The sequence below is a fragment of the Natrix helvetica genome (genome assembly GCF_964273705.1).
Source record: "Natrix helvetica genome assembly, chromosome: 12".
Classification (NCBI taxonomy): domain Eukaryota; kingdom Metazoa; phylum Chordata; class Lepidosauria; order Squamata; family Natricidae; genus Natrix; species Natrix helvetica.
Window position 1 is genome coordinate 2,209,643 of NC_138556.1, and position 26,542 is coordinate 2,236,184.

General features: G+C 44.0%; 1 protein-coding gene across 1 annotated transcript in view; it reads left to right on the forward strand.

Moving 5' to 3' along the window:
• ITGA11 (integrin subunit alpha 11) overlaps positions 1-26,542 on the forward strand; it is a 120,828-nt gene that overhangs the window by 86,526 nt on the left and 7,760 nt on the right. The window contains exons 21-27 of the mRNA XM_081965201.1: positions 8,079-8,177; positions 13,488-13,564; positions 15,922-16,011; positions 16,154-16,244; positions 16,332-16,445; positions 18,446-18,532; positions 25,781-25,891. Of these exons, the coding sequence (XP_081821327.1) occupies positions 8,079-8,177; positions 13,488-13,564; positions 15,922-16,011; positions 16,154-16,244; positions 16,332-16,445; positions 18,446-18,532; positions 25,781-25,891 (669 nt within the window). The remainder of the gene's footprint in view (positions 1-8,078; positions 8,178-13,487; positions 13,565-15,921; positions 16,012-16,153; positions 16,245-16,331; positions 16,446-18,445; positions 18,533-25,780; positions 25,892-26,542) is intronic.

Below are 26,542 nucleotides of genomic sequence, written 5' to 3' on the forward strand. Positions count from 1 at the left end.
CTTTGCAAAACAGCACTGAGAAAAGGGAAAGGGAAGGTTCCCTCCCCCCTCAGTGCTGTTTTGGGATGTGAGGCCAAAAGGGAGGGGCAATCGCGGGGGGGGGGTCACGCATACATTCGCATGGGCGCGGATGTGCAGGGGGTGGGCGCATAGGAGGGGAATTGCATTATGGGTGTGGGCATGGGAGTGTGCGCGACAGCGCGCACACAGGTTAGACATCACTGCCCTAGGATAACTGAGTAACTGTACTCATTTCTCTCTCTCTCTCCACACTCACACACTCAAATATAAATGAATTAAAATCAACATTAAAATCACACGTGGGGAGGTGGGGGCAGAATGTGGGGAGGTGGGATCTGTTATTACTCAATCAACCAGCTCCACTCTGTGTTCTCCCCTTGGGGCCCCAAGCCAAATGGCAGAGCCTTTAGGCCCTTATGAAAACATAGGAGGGTTGGGGCAAACCTCACATAGGGGGAAGATGTTCCAGAGGCTGGGAGGGTAGCCCACAGTAGAGCAGGTCAACCTCCTGGCCCTGCCAGCTGGAATCATTGGGCTGATAGGACCAACAACATACCTCCTCAGCTGGCACGAGGGGGCAGGCCAATCCCAGAGGGGCGAGACAGTGATTAAACTAGTCCCTTGACATAGCTGACTGGTTATCTCAGAACGGATTGGCCAACCTTATTCTTGGAGGAGGATGGAGCTCTTCACCTGCGACAACTAAATCTTGAAAGTTCTGTGGCCTGTGATTTGGGGGAGTGATGTGTTGTCCTGAGGTTCTCGTGCCTTCCTCCAATTTCACCCTGGGTTTCTTCTTCCACCCCTGGAATCTTTCTTTCCCTAAAACCTGTCTAAACAAAAATGCCTGACTTATTCCTGTTTGGCATGGAGAGAAATGCTTTGCTCTTCCTATTGTCTTGTCATTCTTTCTGCATGCAGGGAATTCACCAAATGCAGTTTGCCTGCTTGTTTAAAGTCTAAACAAGTTTTCTTCTAGGGAGGAGGTGAAGTCTATGGTGGACAGGTGCAATAAAAATAACTTGATTTTGAATGTTAACAAAACAAAGGAGATCACTGTTGATTTTAGAGAAAGCTGGCTAGTCATCCTCTACTCAGTATCACGGATGCAACTGGAGAGGTGGTCAACAGTATTAAGTATCTAGGGGTGCAGATAACTAACCACCATCTGATGGTCTCTCCACATGTCATCCTTAGGGAAGAGTGCAAACCAGCCTCTGCATTTCCTACATCAGATGGGGAGAGCACATCTTTTTCCTTCTGGCCTGGCCACATTTTTCAGAGGGACAATTGAGAGTGTTTTAACAAACTGCATTTCTATTTGGTTTGGTGGCAGCAGTGCCTCGGATAGAAAGTCCACACAGAGAGTGGTGAGGACAGTTGAGAAGATTATAAGAAGCTTAACGTATTTCCCATTATTCAGGATGCTGCTTATAAGCGCTGTGTTCTTAGAGCTCTAAGCCTTGTTAGAGACCCCACAAACCCACTTCACAGTCTGTTTCTGTTGCCCCTCTCTTGGAGGAGGTTTCCAAGTATCTGTAGTAGGACTACTAAATTCTGGACAAATTCCATCTGTCTTGGAAACTTGCAGGATTCTTTTTCCCCACCATGTATATGTTTACATCTGAATTAGACTGTGATGTTTCTCTGGGTCATATATGCATGTGGATATATGCATAATGGTTACCTTTTGAGAGCCAAATGCAACAAAATTTCATTTTAATGTTTGCTGATTAGTGTACATTTAAAGTGACAACAAAGTTTTTATTCTACTCTAAACAATTTTACGTAGAATTGCATACAACTGTTCAATAATCACAGAAGACAAGTGGAATTTCTGGGCCCTCCCCTCGTTGGGGAAGATGCTAGGGAAGAGGAAGCTCTTGTTGACTAACCAATGTGGAATTTTGATTTTTTTTTATCATTGGAGCTTATATTTGAGCCTTTGTTTTACCAGAATAATTTATCTTTATACTGTAGATCAGGGGTGTCCAAACTTGGCAACTTTAAGACTTGTGGACTTCAACTCTCAGAATTCCCCAGCCAGCAGCTGGCTGGGGAATTCTGAGAGTTGAAGTCCACAAGTCTTAAAGTTGCCAAGTTTGGACACCCCTGCTGTAGATGAACTAAATCTCACATTACAACATCACCCTTTCCATTCTTTGTGAAGTTTTGTCCTTTCATTGTTTTAGTTTTTAGAAGGCAAACACCCTGCAGAAGTATTTCTGGCATTTTTATGACAAGCGAGAGCTGTGCTTTAAAATACATTAACTGAACAAAATGGGACAAATAAAATCCACAGCAGCTTCTATTTCCCATCTCTCTTTCCATTTGAAGGCTCTGAGACTCTCAAAAATTGCTGCTTTTGTTCTCTAACTCACATAAGAGGAAAAGCAGGAGTTCCACAGGAAAGAGAGATGACATTGCTTGAGAGAATTTAGATTTAAATCCAGGTTTTGTTGATAGGCCTTCAGGTAAGTTAGGATTTCGGTATGTAGCATTAAACTGGAAAAAAACTGTGATTTGCCCACAGGTTGTTGTGACAAATGACACAGAGGCAACTTAATACAATGTTCGTTTATGATTGTTATATAGTAATTCTAGTTGTAGCCATACAATTGTGGCTTTTTGGTAAATCATAGAGAAGCAGATCTTGATTTTGTATGATGTGTGAAATATTAAGTATGAACCTATACCCTTTTGTGATTCTTCCTTCCTTCCATCCATCCTTCCTTCCTTCTTTCCTTCCTTCCTTCCATCCATCCATCCATCCATCCATCCATCCATCCATCGACTTGAGAAGATACAGAGCTAGCAGTGGACTATCCCCCCAAAAGAGGTGTCTGATCTAATAGGGTCTTCAGTGCCAAAATCCACCAGTGGTCAACCACCAGATCTATTTACTTCAGCTTTTTCCTCCTGCTCCTCCTTTCTCTCTCTGCAGTATATTTGAGTTGATGGCAAAGTGCTAGTAAGAGGTGATTTTTCCCCCCAGAGGAAGAAAGTAGAGGCTCAAATGGGTTTGACTCTACAGTCAATACACTAAGCATTGCTCATGTTAAAGCTAGATGGGTTTGCCAAGCATCTGTTAAGCACTTGGGAGAAAAACCCATAAGCTTTAATGATAGGAAGCTTCAAATGCCAATGCTTGAAAAGGCTTTATTTAAAAATGATTCTGATTTATCATTTTCATATGACAGCATCCACATCAGCAGCTTTGTCATCCTGAATCCTGCACGTCTGAGCTGTAAGAAAGCACTTTTCCTATTACAAAATCTGCTCCCCTTCCAGGCAAGGCCAGTTGACCAGTAGCCAGTAAATGCCATCCAAACCGCTTGGCAGCATTCATTCTACATATCAGTCTCTCTTCTGAAAGATCTTCATGTCAGAATGCTAAAATGTCTGTTGCCCCAAGTAGAGATTCAGCAGAATGAGGCAAAGCTGTGGAGTTCTCATAACAGGCTACACAAGACTTCACCAGTTGGCCTCCCTCACACCCAAATGCACATCCATTTCTACCTCAAGTCTCACGCCCACTTCTACCTCCAGAACATCCCACCTGCATCTTCATGTTTCACTGATATTCCTTTTAGGATTTGGCTTGTGATAATCAATAGAGTCATGTCTTCCTCACTGAATTCAGGGCAAAACAATCACCAGTGACTAAATAACTGTGAGTGTGTGTAATGCGCACTCTGCCTGGGCACAGAAAACATGTTCTTATGACATTACCATATGCATCACCTCTCATTCAGCCACTGGGTGATGCTAGGATTTACATCCTGGCTGGGCCTCCAAAACCGCCTCCTCTCTCAGAAATGTATAAATGTGCTGTCAGCATATGTAAGCACTTCGTTGTATGTTTTGGACAGCCTGGGCCTTCCATCCCTCTTTAGTAGTAAAGATGCTGACCTTGCTGTCGAGGCCTCACTAATCTATGCAGCATGAAGAATTCCTTTTGTTGGTTTTTAAAGCCTGCCAGTGGAAAATTGCAGGAACAACTACCCACAAAATAGTGTAAAAACGTCTCTGCTTTCTGATGGATTACCCTGAAATAACCAAAGAAAAATATTGGGAGAAGAACTATCAGAGGAAGTAATCTTTGTCTACTGATAAGAGTAGGGGTTTTTTTCTTTTTTTTTAAACGGAATCTCCTATAATTCAGGAGCATACCATTTGGGGAGTTCTGGAGGATTGGAGGGCTACAACATTCCAGAGAAGGATCAAGTCCTAGATCAGATGGAATTTTTCATCCCCGAATCAAGATGACTACAGAGTAAATTTTCTATTGCAGAGACTCTTTAATTCCTATCTGTATCGGATTTGTATTTTTTGACAGAATCATTCTTCCTCCATCAATACAAATTGGCTGGTTGTGCTATTTGGCTGCTGTCCTTTTCTGTATATACTTACAGCATTGGGTCCAAGAGATAATTAGAGGACAGAAATCCTGATCATTTTCAAGGTAGCATTTCAAACTTCACTGGGGCTTAATTTGAGCTGGGGCACCTTTTGATTTCAAACCAATTGGTCCATGAACAGTAATAGCAGACTCTCCATTTATATGTCATTCTAATTAAAAGCAGCTCTGAGCAGCTGACACTCAACAGCCAACTGTACAAATTATACGGCAACAATCAAGTTTTTGCATTGTCCTGAAAGACCATCAAGAAAACTCTGGTATTATCACCTTACAGATCACTGACATTTCCAAAGTCAAACTGATTATTTTACCACAGCTATTGTGTTTATATGCCTTCTGATTCCCAGCAACTGTGAGCCGTTTACAAATTGTTTAAAATGTTAAAAACAGAAAGAACTAGAGACAAAAAGAAGAGTAGGATGACAAAACCAGTTGAAGTCTGACAGGATAGTGGAGAAGTGTCAGAGCCAAAGAAGCTTCTTGGATGAGAAGCGAAATATCTTCAAAAGAAGAAACAAGAAAATCCAGTTGCCTCCTGAAAAAAGTACTTTTGAGACAACCATGACTGAGAATCTCTACAGACTTTCAGTTGGGACTAAAGAAAAACCCCACATAGTACAAAGGGGCTTCAACCATTCTTGCCAAACACCTGGGCAAAGAACCAGATGTCCCGGTCCTTCAAGGGCCATTCAGACCTCAGGGGGAATTTGATTCCTGAGGGTGCAACTTGTTATAGAGAAAGAGCACTTCCAATGACATTGTTTAATCAAAGAAACCAACAGGAAGCCAATCTTGCCAAATAAAATTGTCTGGGCAGATACTATGGGAGATAGTTGGTCCCTCAATAATTGTTTGTTTTGTTTTGTTTTATTGGATTTATATATGTTTGTTTTATTGGATTTATATGCCGCCCTTCTCCCAAAGGACTCAGGGCGGTGTACAGCATTAAAAAACACATATTACAAAAGTTAAAAGGAAATTAGAAACAATCCAAAAAACAAACCCAATTAATATAACACTAACATTTAAAAAATTAGATAAAATTAAAATTAACAGGCCAGGCCTGTTAATTTAAAAAAAAATTAATCAGGCTCTAAGGCCTGTATCTTCTCACAACACGCAGGTTGCTCACAAAGATCTTCTTCCCTGTTAACATCCAAAGTTAACATTTCATCTGTACATATACACAAGAGAGAGAGAAAGAGAGAAATGATAGAAAAGAAACTGGCTTTATTTATGATTGTGTCACACAAATGTATGTATCGTTTTATGAGTCAAGGTACCATAAAGTTTGATGGCTTCAAATAGGACTTTCCTTCAGTGGTTAAAGGGACAAAAATGTCCCCTTCTTTCAAATCATTCCCTTGGAACTGGAAAGTCCAGTTTTGTGCAATGTTCACCTTGACATTCACACACTTCTTTTGGCCCTCATTATTAAATAAGTAAATAAATAAATAAATAAAGCAGTGCCAACAGGTGGCGCCTAGGAGTAGAGCCTTCTCTGTGATGGGCCCAACCCTCTGGAATGACCTCCCCCCCGATATTAGAACTACTAACGACCTCCGCTCCTTCCGACAGAAGCTTAAGACCCATCTGTTCCAATTAGCTGGCTTAGCAGATTTATAGCTCCATCTTTCACTTCCTGGCAAACATCTTATTGTGGAATTTTTAAGGGAATTTTAATTTTATTAGTATTTTTAATTAAATATGGTACAGTATATTTTCTACCTCCTCCGTCTATGTCCATGTTTATGTATATGTATATTTATGCACATCTATTTTGATATGTATATGGTTTTTAATAATGACTGTACACCGCCCCGAGTCCTGTTTAGGAAAGGGTGCGGTTTATAAATAAAAGTTTGATTGATTTGATTGATTGATTGATTGATTAAATAAACCCTCTAATGAGCCTTTCTCCTTTGAAAGAATTTTGAAAACAAATTCTTCATCTGATGGGCCCAGTTATCTGCTGGACAGGCTGGAAGGCTTCCAAGTTAGCTTGGGTCTCTGAAATTCATCCTAGGAAGATTTTGTACTAACAATGAGTAAAACTTGGACAAAAACTATTTTTTTTTTAAAATGAGGTTTCATATTCATTCCAATGAAATTAATTAAAGGCAGTTGGTATGATTGCCCACATAGGGGGTAATGCCTAAACAATCTTAGTCAATCTCAAAAAGCCAGGTAAAACCTGGGCAGGACACTTCTGGGAAATATTAAGGCTCCAAACTAAATTGAAAAAAAAACCTGAACATTCTGGAAGAAAACAAACCAGTTATTTATTTTATTTATTTATTTCTTAGATTTTTAGACCGCCCCTCTCCCAGAAAGGGACTCGGGGCGGTGTACAGTCAATACAAATAAAATCGGTCATAATAATAAAATACATTTAAGATACATTTGGAGGGGGAGATAGGCTGTACTAAGAAATAAATATATTCTAATCCTAAAAACATCACAATTAAAACCCAAACCCAATTAAAATAAAATAAATCCCCGGGAGGTAAAACTAAGAAAGTGCCAGGCCAGCTGATTGAAATAGGTGAGTCTTTAACTTTTGCCGGAAGGAACGGAGGTCGGTGGTAGTTCGAATGTCTGGGGGGAGGTCATTCCAGAGGGTTGGGCCCATCACAGAGAAGGATCTACTCCTAGGCGTCGCCCGCTGGCATTGCCTAGCAGACGGCACCAGGAGGAGCCCCTCCCTGTGTGAGCGGATAGGTCGCAGGGACGTGTGTGGTAGGATGCGATCCTGCAGATAACTAGGTCCTATGCCATGGAGCGCTTTAAAGATGGTGATCAATACCTTGAAACGCACCCGAAAGGCCACAGGTAGCCAGTGCAGCTCGCGCAGGAGAGGTGTTACGTGGAAGTAACGTGTACTTCCCATAATAACCCGCGCGGCTGCGTTCTGAACTAGCTGCAGTCTCCGGATGCGTCCCAAGGGAAGCCCCATACTGGCACCATGGAAACCACATAGCAGTGTCTGTGAGATCAGTAGAGGTCCTTATCCAACTGGGTGGGTCATAGAAAAGTTGTATTGGACTACTAGAATGTTCTGAGAATGCAGCTGAGATTGGAATGCTGAGAGAACGTTCTGGAAGAAATCTATAGCAAACCCTTTCTGTATTCCATCAAGAATAATGGATACAGTGTAGATGGCAGTGGGGATCAAGATTTAAAGGAGACTTTATTTTCTGTGATTGCTTCTCATGCTGTGGATAATTTCCCATTTCTGCCACATTAGTCTTTCAGATTGGCAGTGTTTTTTGGATGTGCATAGGCAGCACTCAAGGATTTCAGAGGCCACCTGAAGTTCTAAAGTCAGTGGATGTGCTATGCACCCACTTCTAGGGCTTAAATGAATCGTTTGGCCTTCCAATGGTGTATCCATCATAGCTGTTATTCATTCATCTTGCTGCTGGTCAATCCCTTTTTCCCTCTCCCAGTGTTATATTATTCTCAAGAGAGCTAAGTCATCCCACAATGGATCCAAATTATGCTATTTTGAATCTGGTCATTTGTGCCTTGAGTAAGCATCTAGACTCTACTGTCCTACGTATTATTGTAGTTGCATGTAAATTTACTGGATGAGCCTTAACTTGCAATCTGCATCTTTTCCCTTTCATTTCAGGATGACCCGGACATTAACATAGAATGTATGTCTGAGGAGAAACATTCAAACAGCAGAGTTTGCAATGTCAGCTACCCCTTCTTCCGGGCCAAAGCAAAGGTAACTAGAGATTCCTAAATGAAACATGACTATCAGCCTAGGGTTTGGTTGAATAAGTCATTCCCTGTCTGCATGTTTAAAGATCCCAGCTTTTTACACTGTTGCTGCTTCCCAAAACAGCTCACATCAATTAAAATTTGGCTCACATTCTGAAGATATGGCAAGGAAAAAGAGAGACAAAGGAGGCCAGTATTTCATAGCCAGAAATGTGACATTTATATCCATCTTAGGCCGAGCTGATTTTTTGCTTGTAAGCAACAGTAATGGATGGTTTTGGATCTCTGGCTGATGGGTGATATATGTGCTATCTTTCAGCTATCCCCTCATTGGATAGCTATGAGTAGAAACAGAACACTTTATCCTGCAGGATGGACAAAATAGCCCTTTGCAGGTGCATCTTTTAAAGCTAGTAGGAGGAATAGAGTTGGTTTCCATCTTGCCATGAAGTTCTTTCTGTAGTGGACCCTGGATGAGAATAGGTTGGCTATTTAAAGTTTTAGGAGAACCCCAAGAATAATCAGCCAGAGCCAAAAGGCAAATACTCATTCAAGTGGGCTCATACCAGAATCTACCTCTCATGTGCCTCCACATAAAAACCCATTCCCTTTACATGTTATTTTTCAGCAACATCTTTACTTACAAATATAAGATTGGATAATTCATTGAGTGGCTTTGAAACCCTTGTTACTTTACTGAAAAGCTTGCCTTCTTTCTATTTGTCCTGCTCAGAAAAAGGATGTGTCAGACGAACATAGGTTTGTGGTATCCTGTTAGATCTCTGCTAGTAAACCAGGACCAAAAGACTCAATGACTAAAACTCATTGAGATAGATGCCTTTATAAATATTCATTATATTACATGGAAGCTTGGCCAAGGGTTTGTATGCTAGGAAGAACTACATGAGATGTATCTGCGTGACCAAAGATAACTCCAGAGCATGAAATTAAAGGCTGACTCTCTCCAGACATTGACTGAGTAATGCTGCTGAACACAGATTCCACACCACGTAATTGCAGTTGCTTTCCAGGCCAGAAGAGTTTGTTAAGAATTCCAGAACCATGAAAAACTGGCAGATTAATATTAGCTTTTCCAAGTCTGTATTGCCAAATAAGAAAATAATAGGTTGGCCATGAGGTTTCAGCTGCATTAAGATGGTCCAGCATCTTAAACGGTCTTTGAGCAGCCAGTTAAAAACTAGAAGACAAAGCCAAAAGCTTTCTCCCTAATCAAGCAACTTAATTTTTTTTGAATTGGAGTTTTTTGAATGGCTGTTGACAGTTTGGCTCCCAGTTTCATTTCCTTCTCATTAATGACTTTTTGGGGAGATGGAAGAATGCAAAGGTTGCTGAATGTTTTGGTTGTCAGAAATCTTTCCCTTTAGTTTATTTCATCAGTCATTATTATCTGTATCATCTTCTTCTCATTTCTTTGCTTTATGTGTGGATTTGTCTGTTCTATCTTTTCCTCCATTGTGTTGTCTCCTCTCTTTCCTGGACTTTTTGATCTTCATTCATTATTAGTTGTTTTCCCATTTATGCCTTGCACTAGCTTCTTCATTTCTCTGATTCTTTGCCATAGTATCCCTAATGCTTTGAAACATCAATGCCATTTCTTTTGAAATCTCACTCATTTCCCCCTGAAGGAGTATCTTGTCTTATTTTTGTAAGTCCTACTCTTACTCAATAGTCCAAAAACAATATATTCGGGTCCAATGTTGCTCCTCAGAAGATTCAATAATCATAGTTATTTACATCTCAGGATTATTAATCTGTTCCATTTAAGTAGTTCCAAAAATGAAAAGTCACTTTACTTTACTTAAAGGTCTTCCTTATTCTCACAACAGAGTCCAGTAATCATAAAGTAGATAGTTATAAAACAGTGAGTATCACCACAGTCCCCTAGATGGATGTTGTTAATTTATCTTATCTGAAATTTTGCAGGCTTGTAGAGGTATGGTATATTTTCCATTCACCAGTATACGGCACCCTCGGGTTAGGTTTTAGTGTTGTTTTGTGTCTGACAAATTGATTAATCTATTTTAATTCAATTTATGGTCAACTATTCAAGTAGATAGTTCCAGCATTTTATAATTTCCAGAACAATGCCTACTCAATTAGAAGTCAATTTTTTTATGTTTTAAAATGTCTTTAGCTTTTATCCCCTTAGTTCCTTTCTTTTGGGTCAAGGATTTTTCTCTCTATGGTTATTCACTGCTTTAAGAAATAGTTCTAAGAGTCTCTTTTCCTGATTTTTCTTCTCTTTTTTTTAAAGTTAGGGTCTAAATAAAAAAGGAATCTTCTCACCCAGCTCCAGTCATTGTCCATCTACACTGCTCCTGCACATTTCTTTGTTGCTTTCGCTGTCCCAGCTTCATGGCAGCCATGATGACTGCCTCTTCTCCTTGTCATGGATGAGAGGGAAGAACCCTTGGGTCAAGCAGAAGAGTTGCACCTCTCTGCAACCTGCAGGGCACCCCTCTATACTTCACCATCCCTACAGGGCGGCTTTAGCTCCTTTTGAAGCCCTCCAACAGGGAGAACTCGAGGCTCCAAAACAAGCCCCACAGATACCCAGGAGATGAAATCTGAAGAGAACACTCCTCCAACAAGCCCCATTGTGATAGGGTTTTTTGTTTCTTTTTCATTCCAACTTGCAAAAAACTGGTTGCCGGTTGTTTTCCGGGTGCGATTCAAGGTATTAATTATGACCTTTAAAGCACTCCATGGCTTAGGCCCAGGGTACCTGCAAGACCACCTTCTGCCACCAGTAGCCTCCCACCGTCCACTACGATCCCACAGAGTTGGCCTCCTCAGGGTGCCGTCAGCCAGGCAGTGTCGGCTGGTGACCCCCAGGGGGAGAGCCTTCTCTGTGGGAGCGCCTTCCCTCTGGAATGAGCTGCCCCCGGAGCTTCGCATAATCCCCGACCTCCGGTCCTCCCGATGCGCCCTAAAAAGTTGGCTTTTCCAGCAAGCCGGCCTGGCCTGTTAATTTTAACTTATTTTAAATGTATTGTTTTTTTTAATTTGGTTTGTTTTTTTGGATATGGATTTAATCTTTTTTAACTTTTGGGATGTGTGTTTTTTAATGTTGTATGCCGCCCTGAGTCCTTTTGGAGAAGGGCGGCGTATAAATCCAAATAAACCAAACCAAACCAAACCAAACCAAAAAAAAAAAAAAAAAGACGAGAACGGAAGTGGAGCAGCCTGGGAGGGAAGGATGACTTTGCTTTGGCAAGGGTGGGGAACTGTAAAATATGTGAAGGCAAGCAAAATCCCACCATCGAGAGTTTTACGGTGCCATTAAAAGTGGGAAGAGCTTAGATCACACAGTTGTCACCATCCAGATTTTTTGACACACACATCCACCGATACTCCAGAACATCAGAGATTCTATGTCTTCAAAGAAAAACCAGAAAGTCCACTTTCCTCTTGAAAAAAGCACCTGTGGGGCAACCATGACCTGAATGACTGAGAATCTCCAAAGACATCAAATATTCTAATATATGAATCTGGAGAGTGAAGGCTTCTTTTACTGTACAGCAGCTTTTCATTTATTTCTAATTTTAAAAAATACAAACAACTTACTTCAAAGCACTGAATGGCACGCATGCTTTCTCCCAACCCACACACATTTATATGCAAACTATTGTAATTCAAATGTACTCAAAACATATTTTTGGCAACCACTTCCAACCCACTCCACCCATGGCAAATAAGAACACTATTAAACCAATCAAATGCATTGCATCTACTCCAATCTGCTGCCATCAAAATAAGCCATAAATAAAGTACTTCCATGCCCTGTTTCAAAAGGGGTTGCTAGCCCATCTTCAAGTGGCATTGAAGGAGCTGTGATGGCGCAGTGGTTAGAATGCAGCATTGCAGGCTAATTCAATTCTCTGCCAGCAGTTCAATCCTGCCCAGCTCAAGCTTGACTCAACCTTCCATCCTCTGAGGTCAGTAAAATGAGGACCCAGATTGTTGGGGGCAATTGGCTGACTCTGTAAACCACTTAGAGAGAGCTGTAAAGACGGTGGGTAGGTAGGTAGGTAGGTAGGTAGGTAGGTAGGTAGGTAGGTAGGTAGATTGTGATTGATTGATTGATTGATTGATTGATTGATTGATTGATTTTGGAAGTGGCTGGGCCTTGCCTTCGATACTTATAGTAACCCTTTTGCAATTACGTTATACACTTCTTCACTTCCATCAAGTGTTAGACTTACCACAGTGTAAGTCTACTAAGAAATAGAATAAAAACAATCACATGGCCTACCAGCCTAGGACTTAAGATGGCTCACCAGAGATTATAACAGAGTAAGAGTTGGAAGGAACCTTGGAGATCTTCTAGTCCAACCCTCTGCTCAAGCAGGAGATCCTATACCATTTTTTGGGGGGTAAAAATTTTTTATTGGTTTTACAGAAAATTTCAGGAAGGGGGATAGTGGATGAAGTTACAAATTTTGACAGCTGCATTATGCAGGAAATGGCACTCCCCCCAATTCTCATAACTTTCACTTATTAATACATTAAGTATTCACTACTTAGCAATATTTTGACAGCATATTTTTACCTTATATCTTCAAATAATTTCAATCTATTTTATATCAAATAGAAAAAATTCTCTATATTGGCAATTGCATTATTTTTCTAATTCACTTTTGTGATCTAAGTTTTCTCAGTGTTGCCTCTTCTCCCCCCTCCAGCAAGGCTCCGGCACCTCCCGTGTCTTGTGTATCCCGTGTGGTGTCATCGGTTTTATCTAGGAGCACTTTGTTTTTTTCCATGAAGACCTCCGCCTCCATGGTTGTGTTAATTCTAACTCTAGTGTCCTCCCAGAATATCAACATACCGTCTTGGAGACCCTATACCATTTTAGACAAATGGCAGTCCAGTCTCTTCTAAAAAGCCTCCAGTGATGGAGCACCCACAACTTCTGAAGGCAAACAGTTTCATTGGTTGGTTGTTCTCACTGTCCTTAGGTCTAGTTTTCTCCTCTTTTTGTTCATTGCTTCTTGTCTTGCCTTCTGGACCTTTGGAAAATAAGTTGACCCCCTCTTCTTTATGGCTGCCTCTCAAATAATGGAATACTGCTATGTCACCCCCTACTCCTTCTTTCCACTAGACTGAACATACACAATTCCTGCAACTGTTCTTCATATATTTTAGCCTTCAGCCCCCCAATCATCTCTGTTGCCCCTTCCCTGCACTCTTTCCAGAGTCTCATCATCTTTTCTATATTGTGGTGACCAGAATTAGAGAATACTGGCAGAAATATTTTTTTAATGTCCTAAATCTGTTCTAATCTCTACAGGTTGCTTTTCGCTTGGATTTCGAGTTCAAAAAGTCAATTTTCCTCCAAAACTTGGAGATATTTTTGAATGCCAGCAGGTTAGTAATTATTTTTTTACTTCTTCTATCACCCAATCCTGATCATTTGGGTTTTTTTCTCTCACCCACCCCTGTTCCCTCAGAACCTATGAATTAGATTTCTCCCCCTGTTCCTAGTTTTCCCCTTCTGTTGCAAGACAGCTGTCAACCATGCTGCCTCCTCAGGTGACTTTTTTTCCTTTGCCATGAAAACACTCCTTGGAAATATGGGTGTCAAAAGTTTGGGAGGGCAACAGGCCACATGCCCTCTTCTGCCTGGAATTCTGATCTGGGCTGAACATCATTAGACCCCTGTAAACCCCAGTTTAGCAGCCACACCCAAGAACGTCAAAGCTACATCTCAAGAACTAGTTAAAAAGAAAGCACTGAAAAGTAATTAGAAAATTGTAGAATAGGATAATAGAGTTGGAAGGTACCTTGTAGGTCATCTAGTCCAACCCCCCACCCAAGCAGGAGACCCTACACCATTTCTGGCAGATGGCCGTCCAGTCTCTTCTTCAAAGCCTCCAGTGATGAAGTTCCCACAACTTCCGAAGGCAACTTCCATTGGTTGATTGTTCTCACTGTCAGAAAGTTCCTCCTTATTTTCAAGCTAAATTGCTCCTTGATCAATTTCCATCCATTATTCGTTCTCTGGCCTTCAGGTACTTTAGAAAATAACCTGGATATATAAATTACTTCTTGAGATGCTCAGAAGTTAAAATTTCCACTGGGGAATGGTGAGTTTGTCCAGTTCCACTATAGAATATTGATATTGTACTGACTCCTGGGCAGTTCCCACAGATCTAATTTTGCCTTTGGAAATGTTTTCACTTTAAGTGGATTTGCTGGCAATAAACACTATTTCAAATGCAAATGTATTGCTTGGGATGGTAGTATTATGAAACAGAGTTTTAGTTTCTTTAAAAAATTGTTCAGTTTACAACTCATACAAGTGAAGTATTAGCCTTGCCATTCACCTAAAGGGAATTATAGTACACTCTTCCTGGGTGTGAGATAGCAGTAGCATATAGACTTACACACCACTTCATAGTGCTTGACAGCTCTCTCTAAGCAGTATGCATCATATTGTATGTCAGCCCCTTGCCCCCAACAATCTGGGTCCTCATTTTGCTGACCTCAGAAGGCTGGAAGGCTTTGTCAACCTTGAGCTGGTCAGTATCAACTCCTGGCTGTGGGCACAGTTAGCCTGCAATGCTGCATTCCAACCACTAAGCTACCAGGGCTCTAACCATTGCGTTCTAACCACTGCGTCACCACAGCTGTTTGCAACCGTCTCCCCAGACACAAACTCATATGGGGAAAATACTCAGCCAATGATATTCGTAATGCCTTGTTATAATTTGAAAGCAGCACAATAATATATGCAAATTGTTGCTAGCAGTGAAACAAACCATGGGACATTTAAACCATGGGACTAAGGATTGGACTCGAAAACTCCTGAGCTTCCTTCTAATCTCTATTCTTAAGCAACAGGGATTCACAACGCTGAGCAATTTTTCCAACTTGGAGAGTAGTTCTCCTTTATTTGTATTCTGCCTTTCAGGAATAAAAATACACAAGGGAAGCAAAACATAAGGCTGAAGAAGGAGTTTTGCTCAGCACAGCTAAAAGAAAGTGAATATTTATATCCAGTTTTGGCTGATCTGTTTCCAATTTTTTTCTCAAATTCTAGACATTATTCCTTTTCACACAGCATAACTGAAGCTGGAAGAGGCCATGGCAAACCAACTCCATACTGTTGCCAGGAAAACATGTGTTAATGATGTCCCCCAGAAGCTGCAGATTAGGTTTTTTTAAACTTAATGCAATTTTATGCCACTCTCACATGAGCATGCTTTTACTTCTCTCTTTCCTAATGAAAAGAAAAGTTGGTGTGTTTAAGTTGCAACTCCCTAGCTGCATTTTCTGAAAAAAATAGCAAGTGAAGCAAATTGCAGATGGAAAAGATCCCAAGATAATATCAAATCCATAATTCCAGCCAGTGGTGGAAAAAAAACACATTTTTCTCCTTGCTTCAGCTAGGAATGTTGACTCATATGAAGCAAAGATCAGCTTTGACATGTCTGTAATGCGCTTATTAAGCCAAAACAGCAACTGGCAAAGGAACGCTCTGTCTCCTGCCAAAATCACCAAGACTTCAATTGACAGAAATTGCTACCCTTGGGAAGGAGACCAGAGCAAATATAGGCATTAATTGCACAAAGGAAAAACCGAGCTGGGCGGGTTGGTGGGTCTGTCTGTTTAGGAGTCTAACAGCTCGTAGTAAATGTAGCTATCAGTTTATGGCCAATCAGCATTGTGCCTTTTATGGGATGATCTCTAAATAGATCTCTGGTTCCATTTCCACATTCTAGTGACAGTGAAGAACAAGAAACCACGAAAGAGGACAATTCTGCTCTCCTCAAGTTTCAGCTGAAATATGAAACCGATCTCCTTTTCACCAGGTATTTTGGATATGTACAGAGTGAGTTTGTGCTGCCATAATTCATCATTCTGAACATGGTGGCGTATTCTATGTGTTCAGACCTGAGAAGTGGGATCAATTTTTATTTTGATTGGGTTCTCCTTTTTTTTGCTGCTGTTCAGGAGTTCCAGCCAGAACTATTATGAGATCGAAACCAACAATTCTCTGCAGACATATGATAGAATCGGCCCACCATTTAACTGCACTTTTAAGGTAAATTCGTTTTTGATGTAAGCCACATATTGGGAAGGAGAGATGGCTTATTGCAGAAGAGGGTCTCATGCTGCCTTTTTCCTTCAGCTACAGAATCTGGGCCTCTTCCCTGTTGAAGGGATAGTTATCAAAATCACGGTCCCTGTGGCCACACGAGGAGGGAATCGCCTGCTGCACTTAACAGGCTTCCATGGACCAGAGGTATCCAGAGTTCCTGCTTATTATTTTGGTAGTAGGGAACCTCAAGGTATGAGCTTGAATGATCAATCAGGTACCTCAAGAGAAAGCACATCCTCTACCTAGCTAATGAAGGAAGGTGACAGTTGGGGATGGCATTTTCCTTCTCAGGTGGGCACATGTCATAGTCTCCTTAGTGATAGGCTACAACCCCCCCCCCCCACCTGCCACAGTTTCCCAGCCACCTACATGCAGGTCAGTGAAAGCAGCCACATTCACACAACTTGCCCCAGGTATGGTTAGTTTTTATTGTGTTTTTTAGTTATGTTTTGTTTCGGGGTTTTTGTGTATATTACTACGTATATTGGTTCATTTTATCATTCCATGTATCATTAAAAAGTTAAGCTAATTCCGTAACTGGATTGAATGGTATGAACCCAGACATGTGATACTTTCTCAGCTTCTGCGAGAGAGGGATGCTTTCGTTCAGGGCACTCCTCAGGGAAGGAGTGGTGGAACAGCCACAACTTTTGGCCTATTGCCTTTTTAACAGGCATCACCATGCAGGTAAAAAGGAGGTGGTCTTTTGATCCCACTCTCACGGCTGTCCATTTTGACTTTTGGAGCCCCCAATCCAATGGCTGCCCCTTCTCCCGTCCCTTTCCCAGTTTTATTTACAGAAGCAATGACGGATCACTGTTACAAAACATTAAAACAAAAACCCAAATTAGAAAGCTTTAGTTTTTTTGTAATTTCATGTTAAGATATTTCTTCTGGAACAGGGAAAACAGGAAAGGATTGCAAGGTTTCCCCTTTAAAATAGAATCTTCTCAAAATTTGCCCATGGCAAATTTCAGAAAATATGAATCAACAGAATATACAAGTTTTTAACTTTAGGATATACTTTGCTTTGCACTGAAGCCTCCTGAGGCCTAGAAAAGGAAAGCAAAAAGGGTCATAAGAATCACTCATCTGGTAAATGTGCCAACCAATGGCAACCTTTTCTAAGACCACCAACACCCATTATCAGTCTGGTTGTTTGTGGGTGGTGTCCATGCTAAAGGAGAGGAAATGCTGGTTTTGGCACCGACTAGGATACCCACAAAGTCCCTGCTGCTATTGTGGCTGTGCCCAGGCCACCAGACCTCCTCCATCTCCTGTCTTGACGATCTCCTCTCATTACTGATGGTTTGCCCAAACAGCTCATAGGAGGGGAAGGTATTGAGATCACCTGGTCTCAATTCCCTTTGCCCAGGGAATGCATTCACAACTACGCCATCTTTGACAGGCAGCAGGCCCGTCTTCTGTTTAAAGCCACCGCTCCATCTTGAGGCAGCCATTTGTATTGCTGAACGAGCCTTATCAATTTAGAAATCTTTCATGGATGTTCATTCAAAATCTTCCTTGTAATTTAAACAATATTTTTTTCTTCTTTTGTGCTTTGGAACAATTTGGAACAGTTCTGCTCCAAAGTGCTGGAAACCACTTGAAAAACCAATAATGATCAGAAAATTGGGAAGAAAATACAGTAATAATTTTTTTTAAAAGCCCCAATGAAAACATGCAGTATTGAAAGTTATAATTCCAGCAGCTGTCAGAGAAGTCCAAACAGGAACTAGATGGAAGCCGTGAAATACTATAGAAAACTGTCTAATGGTTCACATTTTCATGAGGTGGATTTTCTTGATTTTTCTCCTCCCAATTGCTATTTGGAGCTAAAAGAGGTCATTGTGTTCTGTTGTATTCCTTTGTAAAACGGGGCAGATGGAAGATATTAAGAATCCAAGAGAAGAGATCCGGGAACTTTCGTGGCCAAAGTAGCATTTAACAATGGATTGTAAGGGTGTAATCACATTTTTCTGGAGTGATTGTGGATGGAATGCCTGCCTCTTTAAAGTCACAGAGTTGGTTTTGCATATCCCCTTGACGTCCAGATCTTAAAATGAAACAAGGCATGTGTTTACTTGATTAATCTCCAGTCTCTCTCCCTCCCTCCCTCCCTCTCTCCCCCCTCCCTCTTATAGAATGGTATGATGTGCAATATTGGAGGCAATAACACAGACTATCGCATGACACCCTCAGATGAGGATTTAGGCCGTCATCCCCAGCTGGTGAGTCCTTTCAGTATCACAGCATCGTGGTGAAGGTTCTGTGGCCACTTCCTGAGCACAACTGTGCTGTGTCAGACTGCACAACAAAGAGTAACCCTCTGAAACACTGACAACCAACCAACTCTAGATCTTTGGAGAGCTGCAGAAGGATAGGCACTCTCTCTGACTACTTTCCCTTTCCTATATAGTGGATATTAACGTTTCTGTCTTCCAATCCCAGGAAGTATTCATCAGTGGCTAAGCAATTACTATGTTTCAGGGAGCGATCCCAAGTTCTGTCCTGCCCTTTGCTACCTGCATTTCCCTATTTTTTGATCACAGTTTATCAAACTGTGATCATCAGTTTGATCATCAGTTTATCAAAAAACGAAATGCACAGGTACAGAATAGGTGGTACCTTGCTCAACAGTAGTAACTGTGAAAGGGATCTTGGAGTCCTAGTGAACAACCATTTAAATATGAGCCAGCAGTGTGCAGCAGCTGCCAAAAAAGTTCTAGGCTGCATCAACAGAAGGATAGAATCAAGATCATGTGAAGTGTTAATACCACTTTATAATGCCTTGGTAAGGCCACACTTGGAATACGGCATTCAGTTTTGGTCACCACGATGTAGAAAAGATGTGGAGACTCTAGAAAGAGTGCAGAGAAGAGCAACAAAGATGATTAGGGGACTGGAAGCTAAAGCGTATGAAGAACGGTTGCAGGAACTGGGTATGTTTAGCTTAAGAGAAAGAAGGACTAGGGGAGACATGATAGCAGTCTTCCAATATCTCAGGGGTTGCCACAAAGAAGAGGGAGTCAAGCTATTCTCCAAGGCACCTGAGGACAGAACAAGAAGCAATGGGTGGAAACTAACCAAGGAGAGAAGCAACTTAGAACTGAGGAGAAACTTCCTGACAGTTAGAACAATTAATCAGTGGAACAACTTGCCTCCAGAATAATAATAATAATAATAATAAATATTTATTTCTTAGCCGCACCCTCTCCCGAAGGACTCGGGGCGGCGTACAATAAAACATATGAAATAAATATATAGACAAGACATACATATTACAAAAACATATACCAAGACATGTACAAGGAGGAGGTCGGCTAATGAATAAAAACAATAAAATACAATGTTTAGAAACCCCTAAATAATTGAATACAATTAAAATACCCAAATAAAAACCCGTCAGGAGCGATATAGTTAGATCAAAGTTGAGCCAGGCCAGCTACTTGGAATAGGTGGGTCTTGAGCTTTATACGAAAGGAGCGGAGGTCAGAGGTATTCCTAATATCCGGAGGGAGGTCATTCCACAGGGCTGGGCCCGCCACAGAGAAGGCTCTACTCCTAGGCGCCGCCCCTCGACACTGTCTGGTGGATGGCACCTGGAGGAGGCCCTCTCTGTGCGAGCGGATTGGTCGCAGGGATGTATGGGGCAGAATACGATCCCGCAAGTAACTAGGTCCTGAGCCATGGAGCGCTTTAAAGATTGTTATCAAAACCTTGAAACGCACCCGATAGACCACAGGAAGCCAGTGCAGCTCGCGCAGGAACGGTGTCACATGGGAGTGCCTAGTACTCCCCATAATTAACCGCGCGGCTGCGTTCTGGACCAACTGTAGCCTCCGGGTGCATTTCAAGGGAAGCCCCATGTAGAGAACAGTAGTCCAAGCGAGACGTCACCAGCGCATGAGTGACTGTGCGTAAGGCGTCCCGGTCCAGTAGGGGGCGCAATTGGCGCACCAGGCGAACCTGGTGGAATGCCCCCCTTGCCACGGCTGTCACATGGTCATCCATGGACAGCCGGGCATCCAGGAGGACGCCCAAATTGCGCGCCCGCTCCACGGGGGCAAGTTGAATGCCCCCGATGGCCAATGATGGTATTAATTGGCTGAACCGGGGAGCCGGTACCCACAGCCACTCCGTCTTGGAGGGGTTGAGCTTGAGTTGGTTGTCATCCATCCAGATCCGTACGGCTTCCACACACCGGGACATCACTTCGATGGCCTCGTTGGGGTGGTTCGGGGTGGAAAAGTACAGCTGAGTATCATCAGCGTACAGATGGTATCCCACCCCGAAACCACGGATGATCTCACCCAGCGGCTTCATATATGTGTTGAACAGGAGTGGCGAGAGGACCGACCCCTGTGGTACCCCACAAGTAAGGGGGCGTAGGGTCGACCTCTCCTCCCCTGCCAACACACGCTGCGTCCGGCCAGAAAGGTAGGAGCCGAACCACCGCAAAACGGTGCCCCGGGCCCCCAACCCCTCCAGCCGGCGCAGCAGGATACCATGGTCGATGGTATCAAAAGCCGCCGAGAGGTCTAATAGGACCAGGATAGAGGAATAACCTCTATCTCTGGCCCTCCAGAGATCATCCACCAACGCGACCAAGGCCGTCTCCGTGCTGTGACCGGGGCGGAAACCGGACTGGCGCGGGTCTAGATAATCATTTTCCTCCAGATGCCGTGGAAACTGGTAGGCCACCACACTCTCTACAACCTTCGCCAAAAAGGGAAGGTTGGAGACAGGACGATAATTGGCCAGCTCCAAAGGATCCAGGGAAGGCTTCTTGAGCAAGGGTCTCACCACCGCCTCTTTCAAGGCGGCCGGGAGAGACCCCTCGCTCAGCGAAGCGTTCACTAGGTCCAGGAGCCAGTCTCGTGTAACCTCCCAGGATGCCAGTACAAGCCAGGAGGGGCACGGGTCCAATAAACATGTGGTGGGTCGCAGTCGTCCACGCATTCTGTCCAAATCCTCGATGGCAACCAAGTCAAACTCCTCCCAGGTCGATTCCTCAAGACTCGCCACGGACGTCTCCATTGGACCACTAACAGGGATCCAATCCTTCCGGATTTGAGCGATTTTATCCTGCAGATATTTCCCAAATTCCTCTGCTCTGCCCTGTAGAGGGGCCTCCCGCGGCCTCTGAAACAAGAGGGAGCGGGACACCCGAAACAGGGCGGCAGGGCGGTTCTCTGCGGATGCAATGAGAGTGGCACAATATTGGCGTTTGGCCACTCTCAATGCCACAAGGTACGTCCTTAAATGGGCTCGTGCCTGTGTTCGATCAAGTTCGGAACGAGAGGATCTCCAACGACTCTCTAGACGTCTCTTGCGGCATTTCATCACCCTCAGCTCCTCGGTAAACCAAGGGGCCAGGGTGGATCGTTGCCGCCGGAGAGGCCGCAAAGGCGCCACCCGGTTCAAGGCCCCGGTAGTCGCATTATTCCACGCGACCACCAGGTCCTCTACCCGGGGGCGGGTCAAGGTTACAGGAGGTGGCCCAAGCTCCATCTGGAACCTATCTGGTTCCATCAGGCGCCTGGGGCGGAACCATCTAGTGCTTTCCGGTTCCGCCTCCCCGCAGCGGGAGGTAGCACCAGGGAAGTCAAGACGAAGGAGTGAGTGATCTGACCATGACAGGGGAGTGATGGTTAAGTCCCCTCCTCCCAGATCACTCAACCACTGGCCAGAGACAAAAACGAGGTCCAGAGTGTGTCCTCCCTCGTGTGTCGGGCCCTGAATCATTTGAGTCAGGTCCATGGCTGTCATGGAAGCCATGAACTCCCGAACCCCCTCTGATGCTTCTCCCATCGATGGCAGGTTAAAATCCCCCATCACTAAAAGTTTGGGGGTCTCGACCGCCACCGATGCGATCAGCTCGAGGAGTTCAGGCAGGGCCGCTGATGTATAGCGAGGAGCCAGGTATACTATCAGCAGGCCCAACTGTCTCCCAGGGCCCCATTTCACAACAAGGGATTCACATCCGGACGTCTGTGGCACAGTAGACTCCCTCGGCTCTAAGTCCTCCCGAATAATTGCTGCCACCCCACTGCCCCTTCCCTGGGCCTGGGGCTGGTGAAATGCTCGGTAGCCTGGTGGGCACATTTCCACGAGGGAAAGACCTCCCTCATGGCCCAACCAGGTCTCCGTTATTCCCGCAAGGACTGGCTCCCCCTCTAAAATTAGATCGTGAATGAGGGGGGCCTTGTTAACAACGGACCTCGCATTGCATAACAACAGCCTCAGGCCCTGGGTCTGTAACTCTTGGCCACCTAGACCGCGGGGGTTGGTACAAGCGACCGGGTGTAACCAGCAACCACGGTCTCCCAACCGACTGTAAGTTCTTAATCTGTCCTCGTATCTGCCCCTCCCTGCGACCGTTGGAATTAAAGAGCCCTGTATAGGAATGATATCCTCCCCCTCCTCCTCCCTTCCGCTCCTTCTGCTCGCGACCACACCTGGAGGCCCGGCTCTCACATCGCTCCTGATCTGATCCACCCGCCCCCGCCCCCCCACCCTGGAGCCCCCTAAAAAGGATAAAAAACATTTCATTAAAAAACCCCTAAGTTTGCGCTTCCTCCACCTCTCTGGGTTCACAAACCCGTCATCAAGGTGGGCCCCGGAGGGGGCAAAGGGCCATGCCTGCGAGAGGGGGGACTCCCGCAGCTGGAGCAAGTCCGACCTCGAATACGTAATGGTAAAAAGCTATGACAAAGTCAGGGTGCTGTTGATGTTAAAATCAATAAGCCAGGATCTAATGGGAGGAAAGAAATGTCCACGATCACAACTAGGTGGGAAGATCTTATGTTGGCCAGGTGATCGGTTGGAAGATGGATGGTAAATAAATAGATGGAGGCCTGGGTGTGGTCCATTGTGGGCGGAAGAGGGCAGATAGTTTGTAGTAGCTAGTTGTTATAAAATAGCAGATGGCGAGGGTGAGAGGGGGAGAGGTAGTAGGAGTAGCCCGGCAGGTGAAATGCCATAAGTCATAAATAGCAGGAAGTCAGATACCAGATGTTAAACGGGCAGATTATAGTCATCAGGGGCACCTGGGCACAAGCCATGGCAGGTAGTTTGCAAAAGGACAATAGATCTTAGTCTGCCAGGTGGGGGGGGGCAATAGATCTTAGTCTGCCAGGTGGGGGGGGCTCCTGCCTGTCTCCAGGACAGGCCCTGTTCTGCCCCTAATGCAGAAGCCCTGTTCTGCCCCCCTTCCCCTTTCTGCCTGGTTCCAGCACACAGCACAGCTTCCAGCAGCTAGTCCTGGCTTCAACCTGCCTCCCCTCCTGGTCCGGGCGCCGTTCCAGCTGACTTACGGCCCTCTCGAAGGCCTTCCGTTGGCATCCTGCGTCACGGGCCTCTCTCCGTCCTCGCGCTGCCCTCCGGTGGCCGCCGCCATAATCGGTCTCCAATTCCAACTGCAATCCCCATGTCAGCCAGTGCTTTCTTAATCTCCCTCTGGCTATTCGCCATCCTGACGGACCAAATTAGGTCTCAAAGAAAACCAGGGTGGTCATTGAGGCTCAATCCCGGCCCAAAAGGTGGAAAAAGGGCCGGGAGCAACCCCTCCTTTGTCAAAGAGCTCCGGAGCATTTTCGGAGCTCAGAAGTCAGCTGCCATTCCCCGGAAGCTCCTCCTCCTGGAAGTCTTTAAGAAGATGTTGGATAGCCATTTGTCTGAAACGGTATAGCGTTTCCTGCCTAGGCAGGGGGTTGGACTAGAAGTCCTCCAAGGTCCCTTCCAACTCTGCTATTCTATTGTATTGTACTTAAGTGAGCAGTCCAGCTTTGAAGGGCTTGCCAGTGATGCTGATAAAAATGACTTCCTGGATAGTTCCCTCCCTTCCCAGTTCAAAATTAGCTTCAGTGGTGCTTGGTATAAATCAAAACCCTTTCACCAGTAGCAACTGTAGCAACTCATAACATGTAAATGTCTGCATCTATCTGCTGGAATTTGGCAAGGTTAATCCAAGAGAAGGAGCAAATGTCATTTGATTCTGAATAGGTTATAGCACTAGCAATAGCACTTAGACTTATATACCGCTTTGCCGTGCTTTACAGCCCTCTCTAAGTGGTTTACAGAGTCAGCCTCTTGCCCCCAACCATCCGGGTCCTCATTTTACCCACCTTGGAAGGAGGGAAGGCTGAGTCAACCTTCAGCCTGGTGAAATTTGAACTGCCAAATTGCAGGCAGCCAGCAGGCAGCACAAGTAGCCAGCAGTACTGCATTTTAACCACTGCGCCACCATGGCTCATAGAATCTCACACACTCATAGGCTTATAGAATCTAAGACATAATATACAATATAAGCACATACGCCCCTATACTGTAAATATGTTTGAAAAATAACATGGTGAAGATGCTGGACTAGGACTGGAAAGGCCAGGTTCAGTTCCCTCCTTAGAGGCTCCTTGGGAGACTTTGGGCCAGTCACTCTCTCCTGTCTGGTAGATGAGGGTCCACAACCTTCACTGAAGAGCCCTTTCTTACACTGGATTGATTCGAACTGATCATTATACACCTATGCTGTTCATGTATATAATATGTGTGTGTGTGGGGGGTGTGAAACTATAAAATTTAAAATTGGCTTGATTTCATTTACTCAGTTTTTCTATGTATACAAAGTTCACTCCATTTGGTTAAAAAACATTAAACAAATACAACTGTTTGGAGATTCAGATGCAAATCAGTTAAGGCACTGATCTCACCATAAACTGAGGTTCCTTGTTGAATCAGATAGCTTTATATATGTCCTCACTCCTCAGGACATTGGCCAGGTCATTAATACTGTATGGCTAGGATTATGCAACACACAAAATCTTAAACATGGGCTAATAAGCATGGCACCATTTACTACCTCAGGCTGATGCATTCAACACTAGCTGAAGTTTCTGAATGCTCTTCAAGGGGGGACCCATGTAAAATGCCTGCACTAACCAGACAAGAGGCTATAAGAGGCTATCATGAGCTGGCACTCAACCTGAAGGCATGAAAAGGCCTTCTTACATATAGTTGCCACTTGCTCTTCAAGCAGGAGCTGTGAGTCCAGGAGGAACCACCCCCCCCCATCATGTCTGTCTGAGATGGTGCCACCCCATCCAAGACCTATTATGGAAGGTTACAGACCAGAAGGTCCACTCCCAGAGCCTCTCCATCTTGCCTAGATTGATCCAAAGACTGTTGCACCGTATCGAGGACCTCACAACCTCCAGACACTGGGACAACCCATAGCATCACTCAGGCATCCTGGGCGGAGATTAAAGCTGGGTATCATCTACCTATGGGTGATACTTCATCCCAAACTGTCAGATGACCTCACCCAACAGCCTCATGTAGATGGCCTCAGATAGTTGTTCAAATGAGTTCATGCAGCCATTTTGAAGGAAATTCCATCAGTCAAAGAACTTCCAGGTTAAAGGGGGGAAATGGCCCAATATCTTACATTCCACCAAACCTCGCTTGTCTTTTTGTTCCAGAACTACAGTAATTCTGACGTGATTTCAATCGACTGCAGTGTGAATCTGGCTGCCAATCAAGAAGTCAGCTTTCTCTTATATGGAAATTTGTGGATGAGGACCCTAGGAGTGGTATGGACAAGATGCAAATTGCCAACTTTGCTAGCAGCCAACACAAGCCATGGGTGTTAGGGCCTCCTCTTCCAGGCCATGCTTCTTCCTGTGGGTGGGGCGATGGCCAGATTTTTACCTTCCACACTAACTTGTCTTTCAGTGGTAATAATAGTTATCCCAAAGCAAGAGTGCTTAGTCCAGCTGGGAACAAGAGTTTCCAGAGTCTGCATTAGTTGCTGGTTAACTGCAAAGAGAGAATTTGATCCTAGCAGGAGCAGCTGCGATTTAAGATGAACATAACTTCAAGGAAATTCAGAAAGATTTCAAAATTTAAAAAAAAGAAACGTGATTCTCTACCACTAAAAAAATTAATAGGGTAAAAATGGAAGCAGTATTGAAATTGGCAAGAAAGTAGCTGGAACCCTTCATGGAACTGAAAAGTCTCACCAGTTGTCCCATGTTGCAGATTTTAGTATATTTCCCCAATCGCAAGATACCCCTTACCCTGCCTTTCCCTATCTGCCAAGTATAACAGGGGTGTCAAACTTGCATCGTCACAGCATCATCACGTGACGTATCAGGATTGTCCCCTCCTTTGCTAAACCGGGCATGGCCAGCGCATGATGCACACGAGCTGCAGGTTTGACATCCCTGCTCTATAACCAAGGA